Source organism: Octodon degus, unplaced genomic scaffold, assembly GCF_000260255.1.
Source record: "Octodon degus isolate 3935 unplaced genomic scaffold, OctDeg1.0 scaffold00374, whole genome shotgun sequence".
NCBI lineage: Eukaryota > Metazoa > Chordata > Mammalia > Rodentia > Octodontidae > Octodon > Octodon degus.
This window is the reverse complement of record NW_004524950.1, coordinates 548,072-563,765: the sequence shown is the minus strand read 5'-3', so window position 1 is coordinate 563,765 and position 15,694 is coordinate 548,072. Positions and strand designations below refer to the sequence as shown.

The window sequence follows — 15,694 nt, the reverse complement described above, 5'->3', positions numbered from 1 at the left end:
AAAGTATTTTACTTGTTTGTCCTTTATGGCAACCTTTACACACTTTGCTTCATAAAGAAGAGGGCCATGAAAGCACAGTACTCTTTCGCCCTCCTGGAACTTGGGCTTCGGGTCCTGCTTGGGCGCCATTTATAAGTGATTCGCCGCCTCCTTCTCCCACCACCCCCGACTACCGCCCCCTACTCTCTACCCCACCCGAGCTCGCGTCAGCCGCGCTGTCAGGCACAGCCGCTCTACATCCTGGGCCCCAAAGATTTTGTTTTGATGTTACTTATCAACATAAATAATAAGACACTTTTTGTACAATAGTGATAACAAAAAATAAGATCAGGTATAGAAATAAGATCAGGTGAAACTAAAAACTGTGAGATGTTTATTGTTTGCTTTTATATAATTAATTGAGAAGTCAATTATTTATTATTTCTTTCTCCCCCATTGGGCTGAAGCTAAGTGGAAGTAAGGACTCTTATCTAGTATGTTGTCCTCTGCCCTTCTAGTACTTAAGTGTAGTGACTGACAGAGGGTGAGTAAGGATTTATTGATACAAAATAGTGGATTATTTTTGAAATTTTCTACTTTCTGACTGGGAAGTAGCATATACTTTTATAAGCAGGACCGTATTAGGACATCTGTACATTGCTGCTTGTAATATTTTAACATTTTTTACAGGTCTCTTCATTAGTCTTAATTATCATTTAAAATGACCATGATGTTCCATCTTATGACTATGCCTTTTAAAAAATAGTTTTCAAAACTATATAGCATATACTCTCTACCTAGTTTTTGTGCTATTTAAATTATCTTGAATTAAATTACCTCTTAAAATTGTTTAGCTCATTACTTGTTTCACCTTGGTTGAGATTTCTGACATGGGAACCTGAGGATTTAAAAAACTATAATACCAGAAATCAAACTCATGACCTTGTGCTTGCCAGGGAGGCCCTGTGCCACTGAGCTATATCCCTGGCCCAGTATGAACATTTTTAGAGATCTCAATCTATATTGTCAAATTCCTCTGTAGAACTGTCATATGGTTTTTTACCCCACCCCCAGCTTTCTTTTGAACCCAGAACCTTACATGTTCTAGACATACACTGTATCACTGAGCTACATCTTAGTTCTTTTCTTCTTTCCTTTTAATTTTTTGTTTTGTTTTGCTTTTTAGTCAGTCTTGTTAAGTTGCTCAGGGTGGTGTTGAATTTGTAATCCTTCAGCCTCTCAAGCAGCTGACATTAAATTTGTACTATCATGACAATTTTTAATGCTACTTTAGAATGTTTGCTAATTGGGTAGAGAAGACTGTATTATTACTATAATGACTGTGCCTGTAATTACTAGAAAAGTCATTTTTCAAATATTTATTTAATTATTCTCATTTCCTTTCATTCATTTTGTGTAGCCTATCCTAGAATCTCACTATCTTTTGATAAGCTTTTTATCTTGTAAGACTAATAGATTTTTCAGAATAGGGCATGGTGGCACACGCCTGTAATCCCAGCACTCAGGAGGTTGAAACAGGAAAATTCCTTCGAGTTCAAGACTGCCCTGGGGGCTACAAAAGTAAGCACAAGGCTGGCCTGAACTGTATAGCAAGACCCTGTTTCAAGAAAACCCAAAAACAACAACAGTAGCAAAAAGATTAATAGATTTATATATGTATATAATCTCGTGAATATCTCAGCTGTTTTAAATTTTGTCAGTTTTGAAATCCGAAAGATTCAGTCATCATACTCTGGTTTCTCTTCAGATCATATACATCTTTTGCCTTTTACTAAGGTTTTAGTCATATTTTTTTTTTTCCTTAGGGTTAGGAAATTTTGTCTTCAGAATCAAATATTACTTCATCCTCTATTAAAAGTTTAGTGAGAAATATGGCAGTTGTGATAATTTTATACTTAAATGTTTAACCTGCTTGGAATTTATAGTCAGTATCTGATACAATATTTCTATTACTATTGTTCAGAAATTCTGCTTCATTCTTAAAGTAAGCCATTTATTTTTATGAAGTTTAGAGTTAGCATACTTACTTTTGGCGGAACCGGGGATTGAACTCAGACCCTTGTACTTGCCAGAGAAGCACTTATTCTACTGAGCCATCTCTCTGGCCCTGAGTTAGCACTCTCTTATGCCTAACAAAAATTACACAATACAACAATCTATTTAATTGTAATGTAACCTAGGTTTCTATGCTGCTTTACAGATTGAATGTAGAAATAGACGTGTCTGGAAAGAGACCAAAAATCAATTCTTCATTCCAAGGACCTAATAAACTCCGAGATGCATCATCTTCAAAGAATAGACAAATTATTTTGCCAAGTACTTCAGATGGAACTAAAAAATCAAAGAACTCTAAAGAGATTAAATTTATGAATGTTACAAGTAAACTTGACCATGGAATTAAATACTTTCCCAATCCTAAAATTTCGAAACATATGAAATCTAAAAAGGAAGACCAGACAAAGGACAAGGAATTGTCTCATATTCTTGCTCAGACAGAGAAGATGAAAGAGCTCAAGAAAGGAAGAAACAAAATTAGGGACAGTTCTGAAAAATGTAAACATAAAAATCAATTTTCTCAAGATGGTAATTCCAGCAAGATTATTCATGAACCCTTTGACTCTAAAACAAAGAAGATCAGCTTCACAATCCCAGTAAAATCTTCTAATACTCTCCAGAAGCTCATAGAAGAAAATGTGTTCAATTTAGTTTCTAATAAGGTAAAGACTAAGCAGGAATCACGAGAATTTCCAGAAGGCTCCCAGGTTCCATTGAATTTGATGAGGCATAAAGCTGAACGTTTACCTTTAGGTTCCACATATAAACAGACTGTTTATGAACATAAAAGAAAATGTCTTGAGTATGAACAAAGTAAAGATTCAAGTTCTAAGGAGAACCTTGTCCAGGTAAGGTGGTACAAAATGAATTTGGTTTTAGCAAAAAAATTAATACAACCAAGTTTTAGTTATTTCTGGTGCTGCTGATAATCATGGAGTGCTAACTCAGATTTAGTCATGAAGATATGTATTAGTTTCTTATTTTATTCTCTTTAATTCTAGCTTCCTAAGGAAGGTATTCTAGCAGGTATCAAGGATCCATTATAGAGGAAATGTATGCAGAGAAACAGTTACCCATAAGTCCTGTGAAGAAAAGCACTGTAACAATCTCTTAGGCTCTTTTCTTAACCCCAGATACTATAAAATCTTCAGGGGTTAATAATCTGACTAGTTTAATTCTTTAACACTTTTTTTTTCATGCTCCTGTGTGCCAGGCACTTTATTAAAGTACTGTATAAAAGTTACACAGTCTCAGCACTAGGCATAGTGGTACATTGACTGTAATCCCAGTACTCTGAGAGGCTGAGGCAGGAGTATTACGAGTTGGTCTTCTACCTGGGTAATTTAATGACTTACCAAGACTCCGTCTTAAAATAAAATTAAAGAAAAAAAAAAATAAGGGATTGGGATTCAGTGAAGGCCTGGGTTCAATCTTCAATTTCTAAAATTTTGTAGTAAACAAATTTTAAATCTGATAAGTACTTATTACTTAATAATGGAATAAATAGCATGAGGTTAACATAGCTTTGGTGTCCTGGATTACTTGGGAAAGGTTTACTGGAGGGTAACAAGGAATGAGAAACTGAGAAATGAGTGAGGAGGAATTACTCAGGTGAAGATGAAGTTGAGTGGAATGTGGAAGAAGGATATTCAGGTTTTGAACTGATTTTATGACTTCACAACTTTATTTCTATAAACATAAAGAGTTTCTTCAATATAGAAGTTTGGAACATCAAAAATTCTGAAATGTAGAGACTTCTTTAAATGGATGGTTAAGCTTACTTGTGTTTAAGATGGCAATAGTGAGATTGTTCTTGTGTAAGATGGAGGAATTGTAACTAAAGAAGAGCTTCAGGTGGTATATTTTTGTTCAGATGAACTTGAAGAGGCCTACAGAGTGAAAGAATTGAGTTTGTTCTTTTTCTGGTTTCTTAAACCATCTCCACTTCGTGTGTTACATTCAGTTCTTTAGAGTAGAATGAAAAGAACTTGAAATTGTTAGTATGTTCATTTTTTCATTGTCCATACTATAAGAATTTTTTTTTTTTTCTTCACAGTACCGGGGATTGAACTCAAGACCCTGTGCTTGCCATGCAAGCACTTATTCGACTGAGCTCTCCCCAGGCCCCTATGAGAAGTTTTTGTAGCATATCTTTTTCTATTTCCCCTCCCTGGTATTGATATTTGAGACTAGGGAAGCTCTATTACTAAGCAATATTTGTAATTCACCCTCTCACCAGTCCTTTTTAAGTCAGAGTTTTGCTCCTACTACCCTCAGACTTGTGATCCTCCTGCTTCAGTTTCCCAGATAGTTGAGATTAAAGGCATATTGTACCACTACGTCTAGCTTCATTGTGTTTTTGAGATCTGTATAAAATTACACAAACCAAAAAGACGTGCATAGTATGACTATTAAGTGATAAGAGAAACAGTTCTTTCATGATTACTTTCTAGTTATCAGAATTAGAACTTTATAAACTGTTACTTTAAGAATAGCATTATCTTATTTTAGATCATGAGATTCTGGAGCATTGAGGTGTGGTTGCCCATGCCTATAATCTCCACACAAGAGTCTTGAGGCTAGAGGGTTTTGAGTTTGAGGGCAGCCTGGGCTATATAGTGAGATCCTGTCTCAAAATAAAAAATAAAAGGGCTGAGTTTATAGCTTAATGGTAGAATACTTGACCTGAGATGTGTGAAATCTTAGGTTTAATGTCTAGTGCATAGGGGCTGGGGAGATGGCTTAGTAGAACAAGTGCTTCCCTGGCAAATGCAAGGGTCTGAGTTCAATCCCCGCTTCCACCAAAAAACAAAGAAACAAACTAAAAAAGAACAAATAAGAAACACTGTGTGCCTAGACACAGGTGCAACAAGCAAATATTGTCCTCACAATGAGTATATTTAGGTAGTTTTGACAGGAAATAATCATCTTAATGGCATGTTTATTTTGTTCACTAATTCCTTGATGCTTAATTATTTTTCTAAAATAATGAGTGTGCTTTACAACCAAGTGTGTTTTTCCTGGATTTACTAATACTGTTACTATATAACCTTGTTAATGCTCTCTTTAAGAGAAAATAACTTGTTTCTTAGGCTTTATTGATATCCACCACTCTCAGTGGCAACCCTTTCAGTCCCAATCCAAATTAATGTTCTACAGATTCATAGTTTATCAGGTACTCTGTCCGTCTGTTTGTCTGTCTGTCTGTCTGTCTGTCTGTCTGTCTACCTACCTACCTACCTACCTACCCTGCCTATGTTCTACCACCTAGCCGTAATCCCATACATATAGGCTACTTTAAAAACATTTTGTTTAATCCTTACAAATCTGAAAGGATAGACCACATGGTAGCAAATAACCTGACTCCAAGTGTTAATAGTGTCAACATTGAAAACTTTATTCTAGGAACGTTTTTTGTTCTTAACTACTTTTAACTTCATTTTTACTTTTCATTTCAGTGTTTTGAAGCACCATATTCTTCAGTGTCACCTGAAAATATTCAAGATACTGATCAAGAGGTTATTGATAACTTATCTACTTTGAATATTTTTAGTGAAATTCAGATAGTTCCTCTTTTAACAAAATAGCTATAAAAACATTGCCATTATGAAAATAGCTATGATTCTTCACTTAATTCAATACATGATTTTTTAAATTTTATTTTATTTTTTTGTATTTTTAGAGAAGGGTCTACACGGTGTTCAGAGTCTCACTACTAGATTGGACTCAAAGCTGCCTGTTTACAGCCTCCTAAGAGCTGGGATTACTGGCACACACCACCACACCCAGTCTCTTATCACTGTCTCAGCATGCCCCAGGGGTGGGGCCAGCACAGCAGTACATGAATTTTTGAAGTATTTACTTTTTCCTGAGTACTTATTTTGCCTCTGTTTTTTACTTTGTGTTTTAGTAAGGGTCTACAGGGTCTTCACTACATAGATCAGACTCATAGTGATCTGCCTGTGTTCAGCCTCCCAAGAGCTGGGATTACAGGTGCACGCCACCATGCCCAGTCTCAATCACCACCTCAGCACGTGGGGGGTGGGGGTTGGGGGTGGTCGGCACTGTAGACTTGGCCTGGCAAGCCTGGCAGGCCAGGGTTCGTGTCTGCCTAAGCAAGCACTTTAATCTGCTGAGGTATTTGGCCGTTGCCCCTGTTTATAGTAAGATAATATGTTGTGAAACAAAATATGGAGCTCATGGCACACACATCTGATTTTTGACTTATTATTATGTTTTCTTTGCATGTGTATGCCTAGAGTTACCAGAATGCAATATGACGTTAACATGTTTTTGCTTCACTTTTCTACTATCATTTACTCCCCAATAAGATGAAGGTTTTTTTTTTTTTTTTGTGGTACCAGGGTTTGAACTCAGGACCTTGTACTTGCCAGGCAAGCACAAAATGAAGTTATTATTCATTGGAATTGAGGCCTCATGAGTGTTTTATCTTTTCACTTGTTTCATTTTTTAGTTAAAAATTTCCTCATTGGGCTGGGGTGATAGCTTGGTGGCATAAGTGCCTGCCTGGTAAGTGCAAGGTCCTGAGTTTAATCCCCAGTACCACATGCTGTGCAAGGCCTGGAAGGAGGCATGGCCTTGCACATCCATAATCCCAGTACTGGGGAGGCTCAGACAGGAGGATCACTACGTGTCTCAACTGAGTAGCCAGACCCTGTATTGAAAGAATAAAAAAAAAAAATCTCAGTGATCATCATAGCATTATTGGATGGAATTTTATGATCCTTAGTCTTAAATTGAAATTAGGTTCATCAAACACTTATTTTTCTTTTAAAATATATTTCACTAGCTTTTTATTTTTGATAATCATTTGTATTTTTCTGGTTGTAGGTCAGTACCCTTACTAGATTTTTCACATCTGCTCTACATTGTATTTTCATTTATTTATATCAGAATATATCAGTACCTGGATTTGCTTGTGTTGGGAAATGCTTTTTAAAGTACTTTGAAGTGGAATGGAAGGAATGGGAATGAGAATTAACTTACTTGTTGTCTATGTATAAGGCTATATAAATATTATTTCACTTAATCACAAAAATCCTGAGTAGATAATAATTCTTATTATAGATTAAATAAGAAAAATCCTGAGTAGATTAATAATTCTTATTTTGTAAATGAGCCACTGAGAACCAGAGTAGTTGGTTTTATTATTTAAGGCTACAGAATGAGAGCTGAACTGTGTGCATATTTTATGTCTATTATCTTTTTACCATGCTGCCTGAATATTTTATATACTTTTCTACTGATTATTTTAAGTGACTTAATCAAGAATTAATTGCTTTATTTTCTTATTAACTGAAGAGTAATTTACTCCAGATATTTCACTGAGGTCTTTCACGATTTAGATGCAGATAGTAGAAGAGCTTCATGCTGCACGTGTGGGAAAAAGTGTGGATTTACCTGTGGCCCCATCTTCTGGAGAGTTAATGAGTATGGAAATCGACCTGGCGGAAGATGATGTGCACCCTTCTGCTAGTATGCCTTATGTGTTAATGTTTATCACTTGCTCTTTTTGAAGAATTAATGTATTAACATCCATTTTTTACAGTATTTAGATAAAAACGATACAATTTGCTTATTTGAAATAATAAGGGTGTATTTCTTTTGGCTTCAGAAATCAGATCTAGTATTTGTCTTATGCTTTATGTATCTCACATTATTAGGAAGTTAAATTTTTTTTTGTCTTTTGTAAAGAGGCAGTAATTAAAGTTGTGAGTTACTTTTTATTCTTGCTCTTAAACAGCTTAACGTATCAGTTCTTTATTAAGAACTGATACAGAATTTAGACCAAAAAAAAAAAAGGTAGACCACTTGAAGGTTTTATATTCATAGCTTTCTTGCAGTGTAGGACAATTTTGGTTATTTTTATCTTTGGGAGAAGATAATGATAAGTATTATTCAAAAGTATTAGTACAGTATTTTGAATTCTGTTTATAAAAAATAGTAATGCTACTTTATATTTTACATTTTTCAGTTTATTCTTTTCCATTCATTGTTATCTGATTCTGATAAAAACCATATGAAATAGCAGTACTGGTATTATGTTTTCCTTCTGTTGCATATATTTAAAATTTCAATTATATTTCACTCAGAATATATATTAAAATTAGCTTATATATTGACTGAGTATACAATCTCAAGTGATGTAGAACCAGATTTAGAGACGTTATTACTGGGGCAAGTAAATTTATGATTTAGAAACCATCTGTGAACAATTTATGATATTCTATTGGTAAATAATCCAATGTTGATTACTGTTCTTTCCTTTAAGAATTGGAATGAAGGCAGTTTTGTTTTCCTTTTCTGATGCATTTTCTTCTCCTAAGAGTGCTGTCAAGGTGGGTGCAGTGGTGTACACCTCTAATCCCAGCACTCAGGATTGAGGCAGAAAGATTACTGAGTTTGAGGCAAGCCTGTGCTACATAGTGAATTCAAGACCAGCCAGAACTTCATAGTGAGACCCTTTCTCAAAAAAAGCCAAATAAATAAAAAGAAAAGAGCATTTTTCTGGGTAATTCATAGTTTTGTCCCCAAGTCTTCCTGTGGATTTCTGCCACATCAGATCTTACTTGCTATATGTACTTGAATGTAGATGAATCTTCCCCCAACCCCTCTCAAATAACTCACTCATTCTCCATCCTCACTTGTCTTCACCCAAACGGAGATGGTTCCTGCCCTAGATCCCCTGGATTATTGTGGGAAAATTTATTTGGTGAGAAAGTGATGAGCTAGATAGAGTCGATTCAACTGTGTGATTCTCTTGTTAAGTGAATAAGGTAGAGTGGTTTTAAATATTTCTATGTTCCTATGATAAAAATTTTAGTCATTATGCAACTCTGACATCAAATATCCTTTTTTTTTTTTTTTAGCAAATACTGTTTCAGACAAAAAGCTACTTCTAATTGTTGTTGACACAAATATCCTGATGAATCATCTCAAATTTGTTAGAATTTTGAAGACAACAGAAATATCAGGTATTTACAAAACATATTTGCAAATTCTGATTTTCTTTCTTGAGTTGATATTTTATTTTAACAGTGATGTGGGATTTTCCTCACAAAGTCTCAATTTGTATGCCATATGATATATATGTATAATCTCTCCCACATACAAAGCATAAGTGATTTAACTTAAAATTCTTTCATAGGTTAACCAACTTTTTGTAGGTCTAATATTTGCTCTTTTTTTGTTGTTTGTTTTTTTGAGACAGGGTTTCACTATGTAGTTTAGGGTGGCCTTAAATGCACTGTATAGCCCAGGCTGACATCAAACTCTTGCTGATCCTCCTGCCTCAGCCTCTTGAGTGCTGAGATTATAGGTATGCACCACCAAGTTCACTCTTTTGAACATTATTCATTATAATTTAAAATGATTCATTTGATTGTTGTGAACTTGTTTACATTAGAAACATTTATTGTAGAAATCATATCTGCTAATCTCTTTTGTTCTCTAGTAACATTTTTTTTTTATTTTTGGGATTAGGGAATGAACTCAGGATCTTGTACTTGCCAGGCATACATTTATGCTACTGAGCTATCTTCCTGGCCCTTTCTAGCAATTATTTTGGCATTCTTTTGCTTCATATCCTCTTCATACTTTCCATTTTAAAAAAATTTCAAGTTTTTCAGTGCATTGTTCCTCTATTTTTGGTGAACTTTTTAGAAGATCAGGATGTGTTTTAAATTCTTGCTTCTCACAGAAATTTGATTAAGTAGCTCAATAAATGTTACATTCTAATAAATTTTTTATTCTTTAGGTTTTGACAGACTTGTGTTAATAATTCCTTGGGTTGTTGTACAAGAGTTAGATCGAATGAAGGAAGGAAAATTACTAAAACATGCCCAGCACAAAGCTGTACCTGCAGTTCATTTCATCAATGATAGTCTCAAAAACCAAGATAGAAAGCTGTGGGGTCAATCAATACAACTTGCTTCTCAAAAACTTTGTAAGTATTCCTCATAAAGACTTGTTTGGTGCTAATTCATTATTTGAAATGGTGCAAAACTTTTAAGACTGTATCCATTGGAATGTGAAATGGAAAGGTCATTGTGATGGTATGTGACTTTTTGTTTTTTAAGGTTCTTAATATGTCAGTTTTATTTTTATTTATTCATTTTTAAATTTTTATTTATTTATGTGTGTGTGGGGGGGCAGCTCAGCCCACCAGGGGGCGGGGCTGGCTGGCATGTGGTGCTGGGGATTGAACCGTGGTCCCTGTGCTTTGCTAAGCTTGTTCTAAGTAGGTGCTTTAGACCACTGAGCCATCTCACCAGCCCCTATGTGACTTGTTTTGTGACTTGTTTTTTATTATTTTGCTTTTTGTGGAATTTCTTTCTTTTTTTTTTTTTTTTCCTCAGAGATATTGCATAGTTCTGTATTCATGCCTGTCTATATTACAGAACCTTGGGTTCTTTTTAAAAATATCATTGAGTAATGACATTAGTCAGTATCTAGGTTTCTATTCTATGACTGCATGTAGTGTATTATAGAGACAAATATTTTCCTATGGTTTGTCAGAATCTGAGCTAATTACATGCCTTTACAAGAAAGACCTAATTGTTCCCTAATTTTACTTTTTTACCATTAGGTTTTTTTGTTTGTTTGTTTGTTTTTTATTTTTTTGGTGGAACTGGGGATTGAACTCAGGCCCTTGTGCTTGTCAGGGAAGCGCTTATTCTACTGAGCCATCTCCCCGACCCCTTCCATTAGTTTTTTATTTGACTTCTAAAAATATATATATATATTTAGTACAGGGTCTACACTATCTCTCTACACAGATCAGAGTAATAGTGTTTCTCCTGTTTTCAGCCTCCCAAGCGCTGGGATTATAGCTGCACGCCATCATGCCCAGTCTCAATCACTATCTCAGTGCGGGTAGGGCTGGCATGGCATGCTGGGGATTAACCTTGGTCCTTGTGTGTGCCTAAGCAGGTGCTTTAATCCACTGGGCTATCTGGCTGGCCCTTAAAAATTTATTTCTTCCCAATTCAGCATTATTTGTATATATAGATTTATGTAATTTTATTTATATATTTTTTGTGGTACTGGGAATTGAACTCAGGACCTTGCACTTGCCCACCAGGCATTTATTTTACTGAGCTATCTCCCCGGCTCTAGCTTTATGTAGTTTTAACTATCATGGATTTGTACTGCCCATTGCTCCCATATCCACCAATAAGATTTGAAAAATTGATGGTGGTACCTCAGTTCATGAAAGTTTTTGTTTGAGAATAATTTGGTTTGTAAACAGAAGTGTTTGACAAGGTTTTTTTGTTTGTGTACTCTGCATCGGGTGACAAAACATAACTGTGGCTGTTTTCTTGTGTGGACATGAACTTGGCCATCTTTCCAGAATCCTCTAACAAATTAAGCTCATGCACTGAGGAATGACAATCTTACAATTAATCTAGGTGGACTCAATGATGTTTCTGTGTAAGCCAGCTACAATATTTAGGAGGCCAATGCAAGAATATTGCAAGTTTGAAATAGTCTGGGCAACTTAACCAGACCTTTTCTCAAAATATATTAGGTTGGTGATTAGTTTACTGTTAAAAGAGTGCTTGCCTAGAATATATATTAGGTCCTGGGGCAATTCCCATTACTGTCCCCCCAAACCAAAAATAATCTAATCATGTTATTATGCAAAGGCTTTTAACACATATAAACTTAACTTTCTGATAAAAGAGAACTCTCCTTTTCTTCCATTTGTTACATTAATAAATATTAATTAGTTGTTAGTGTATTCCAGATAGAATGCTTATGCATTTTCAATGCAGATAGTTCTACGGCTTGTATCTAAATTTCCTTAATTTCATGAGGTCGTAGGTTGGGAGTTTCAAAGGTGGCTGGTTTAGGCTATGTGATGCTGGGATTCACTGTGGCTCACCCTGGGTATGGGTGACACCACCCAAACAACTGGTAGTTTAGGTAGAATATAAAAGGACAGAAAGAAACTACTTTGATACTTTTGCTACTTGGTTGTCTTTTGCTAGCCCTGTTTTCATGGACTGTTTCTCCTCTGTGATGCACCTTTGCCATGCTACTCTGTTAGCTTCATAAACTGAAACTTGTGTGAACTGTGAGCTGAGATAAACCTTTTCTCCCTTAACTTTAGCTGTTGAGTATTTTGTTTCAGCAATGAGAAAATAGTAAGTGAATAGCTTTAGTTGAGTATGTTTCTAGTCCTATTCTTAACTATTTTCAGTTACATTTGTATGATATACTACTTATCTACTATAGTAGGCCTTGAAATCTTAATGATCTGAGTTTATAACCTGATTAGGGAAAAGTTAAGATGAAGAAACTGAACAGATGAAATGAGAGGGCATAAATTCCATGTTATAAGATGGTTGTGAAGATTGGTTACTATATTAGACTACGTCATAGCTTAATAGCAAATCTTCTTGTGTCCTTGTGTGAAAAGCTTGTATTAAGCTTTGAGTAAAAGCTTAATATAAGAAACATTAATTTGTCACTTTTTGTGTGTGGTTTCTTTTTATTGCTTTTATGTTAGCAAATTATCTTTCCCAATACCTAAAAACACTCATAATACTGTACTGTTTTGAGGATATGAATTGCTTAGGGAGAAAAATTTAACAGCATGCTGTAGGAAGCCTAAATATATAATTCTCTTTCTAAAGATAAATCCTTAAAAAATGAGAAATGCTCATAGTACTTATATAAGTAATATTCATTATAGCATTACTGGGGCCAGAGAGATAGCTCAGTAGCATAAGCACTTCCCTGGCAAGCACAAGGGCCTGAGTTCAATCCCTGGTTCCACAAAAAAAAAAAAAAAAAAAAAAAGAAGAAGTGGAGAACTTATATACATTGCCATGATCATATGACAGAACATAGTATTTTGAAAAACATTAATGATTTGTAGATTTAAATAGAACAAAAGGATTTAGTCAACTATAGGGACATATATTTGTAATCCCCCACTACACTAGGAGACTGAGGCAAAAAAATTATAAGTTCTAGCCCAGTGTGGACTGTATAACATATTAGTGAAACCCTAAATCAGAATTTTAAAAAAAGGGCTAGAGAAATAAGGGCTCAGTAAGATGGCCTTGTTCAGTTCCCAATACCACAGACACACACAAAACAGAAGGAAGGGCCACCAGCAGCTCAGTGACAATGCCCTGGGCTCAATCCCAGTAATGGGCAAAAGAAACCCAAAATAAAAAAAAAACAAAACACCCAAAAGCAAAAGTAAGATCTCAGGTTTAATTTTGAATATGTAATTGTAAATGATGTTGTTTAGCTGATGGGGTTATGAGTTATTTAAATTTCTGATTTTCCCAGATTTTTATATGGTTGTTTATTTTTGGTACCAGGTGTCAAACTTGGGGCCTTGCCAGGCAGATGCTTATGCCACTGAGTTATCTCCCTGGCAATTATTTTTTATATTAAGATAAAAATAAGGTCAAAAAAAGTTACCTGCCACATCTGTCAGATAAATTTCTTATTTTTGTATTCCTTATGTAGGTTAAAAAAATTTAAAAAAATTTGTTGCATATTTGTTTAAGACAGTACATGTTGAGTCTAAATTAATTTCTGTTAGATTATTAAAATATTAAGTAGATTTTTGTATTGTACATGAATAGAGGTTATTGTATTTGAAGTGTCATTTAAGGTTAAGCAATAAATATACAATGCTTTTCAAGCTCTTATATTGCCATAGTACTTCTTTAATCTTTTGGGTTAAGTACTCTGCCCAAGGGTAAACATCTAGGAAATGAGAAAGCAAAACTTTTAAACCAGACTGGTCTGTTTCTGGATACTGTTTTCTTCACTTTTGAAATGTACCTGAATACGTACTTACAAATATTTATTGACTGTTTTATGTATATTCTACAATTTTGTATATCTTAGAAAAAGTGATAATGTAGATAATCATGTTACCTTAGAGCAATGCATGATTAGCTTTAAAGCTCTTTTTGTTTGTTAAATTGAATTGTTTAAAGTTTATAAATGATTTAAAGTTGCCTATTTTGCATGGTATTTACTCTTGGAGCTAAAAGAAGGAAATTTGGCTGCTGTGATATATTTCTGTGTGGCTCACTGGTCATCTGATTAAGGAACTAAGAATCACAACTCCCTCAGGCTCGTGGTCTATGATAGTTATGCTCTGTCTGGATTTCATTACTAGATTGTGAACTGCTAAAGAGTTTATTTATCTTTTTATGTCTAGCTGCTTAGTGCAGGGACCTTGCAAAATTTAGCTGTATATAAATATTTATTGCAGAATAGATGAGTTTTTCAACTTGAATAATTATAAGATTAAATAAGATATGCTAAAAAAATGAGAGAAAAGAATTTATAAGCTGGGACAAGATTGAGGCTTATTGGTTAATATATTTTGAATTTTAGTGTGCAAGAGACTTAAGACTTTGAACTGTGATCTGGGGAAGTAACGTCAAACTTTTTGGAACTGAGAACTCAAACTGCAACCCAAATCCACTTATTTATCACAAAGTGCCAACATGTTAATTAAACCCGATTACTGAAATTTTAGTTTAGAAAAATTTATATGATCCTTGGATGCTGTGATGAGTTAGATTGCGTGCTGACAGAATGGGTTTGCGTCTCTGCCGTGGCATGTGTGCCATAGGTTCACCGCCAGTAGTCTAGGGCTAGGCTCCAAAGAGTTTTATCCAGAAATAGATCAGGGTTATGATCCTATAATCTGTATCATTAACTAGTTTCCTAAGGAGTTCTTAGGTAGGAATGTAAGGATCCATGAGAAATACTCTTTGGTCCACTTTTTACATATTGTGTTATTTGCACAAAAATTGAAAAGATGAATTTTTATTATATGTTATAAAACTTGGAGAATGCCAGAGGATATCTTGTCAGCAACTGATTAATATTTGTTAGAAATTCCTCATTGTGTTCTCTTAGTAGAGCTCGTGTTTTCCTTCCCTGTACCTCTCTACATGTATTGCTACAGCAGTGAAGGAAAGCCAGCCATATGAAACTGGTTGTAGAACAGTTGTCCGTTACAGACCTCTTAAACTGAGATAATTCTAAACATGATGTAATTATATAATTTACTTACAACTTTTGAGTGACTGAATGGAGACTAGAATTCATAATTTTTCGATTCTAGATAGATTTACCCAACTGATTGCATTTTCTTTGTTTTGAGATTGCAGATAATTTTATCCTATTTTAGTGGTAAAGTAACCACTTTTTGAATATACAATTAGATCTAGTGAATACTATGTCTATAGTTGCTAAGACATCATTTTGCTGTATTTTCTATTTAAAAAGTCTTTAAAAATACATTTTTCTAAGTAGACTTTAATTTTTAGAGCAATTTTGGATTCACACAAAATTAAACAGAAAGTACAGATGTTTCTCGTATACTTCCTATTGCCAAACATGCATAGCCCCCTCATAATCAACTTCTCCCATCAGAATAGTACATTTATTATAATTAGTGAACCTACACTGACCATCATTAACACTCAGAATTTGTAGTTTATATTAGGATTCCTTTTTGTATAGATTTTGAGAAATGTGTAATACGTATTTAGCATTATGGTATCATAGAGAATGGTTTCACAGTCTTGAAACTTTTATGGTATTTTTGGTTTGCAAATACCAGAAG

At 34.5% G+C, this 15,694-nt stretch overlaps 1 protein-coding gene across 1 annotated transcript in view; it reads left to right on the top strand.

Moving 5' to 3' along the window:
* Positions 1 to 15,694, top strand: part of LOC101564457 (transcriptional protein SWT1) — a 98,949-nt gene that overhangs the window by 18,946 nt on the left and 64,309 nt on the right. The window contains 7 exon segments of the mRNA XM_023708485.1: positions 2,201 to 2,903; positions 5,514 to 5,573; positions 7,422 to 7,551; positions 8,946 to 9,050; positions 9,833 to 10,021; positions 13,143 to 13,155; positions 13,960 to 13,999. Of these exon segments, the coding sequence (XP_023564253.1) occupies positions 2,201 to 2,903; positions 5,514 to 5,573; positions 7,422 to 7,551; positions 8,946 to 9,050; positions 9,833 to 10,021; positions 13,143 to 13,155; positions 13,960 to 13,999 (1,240 nt within the window).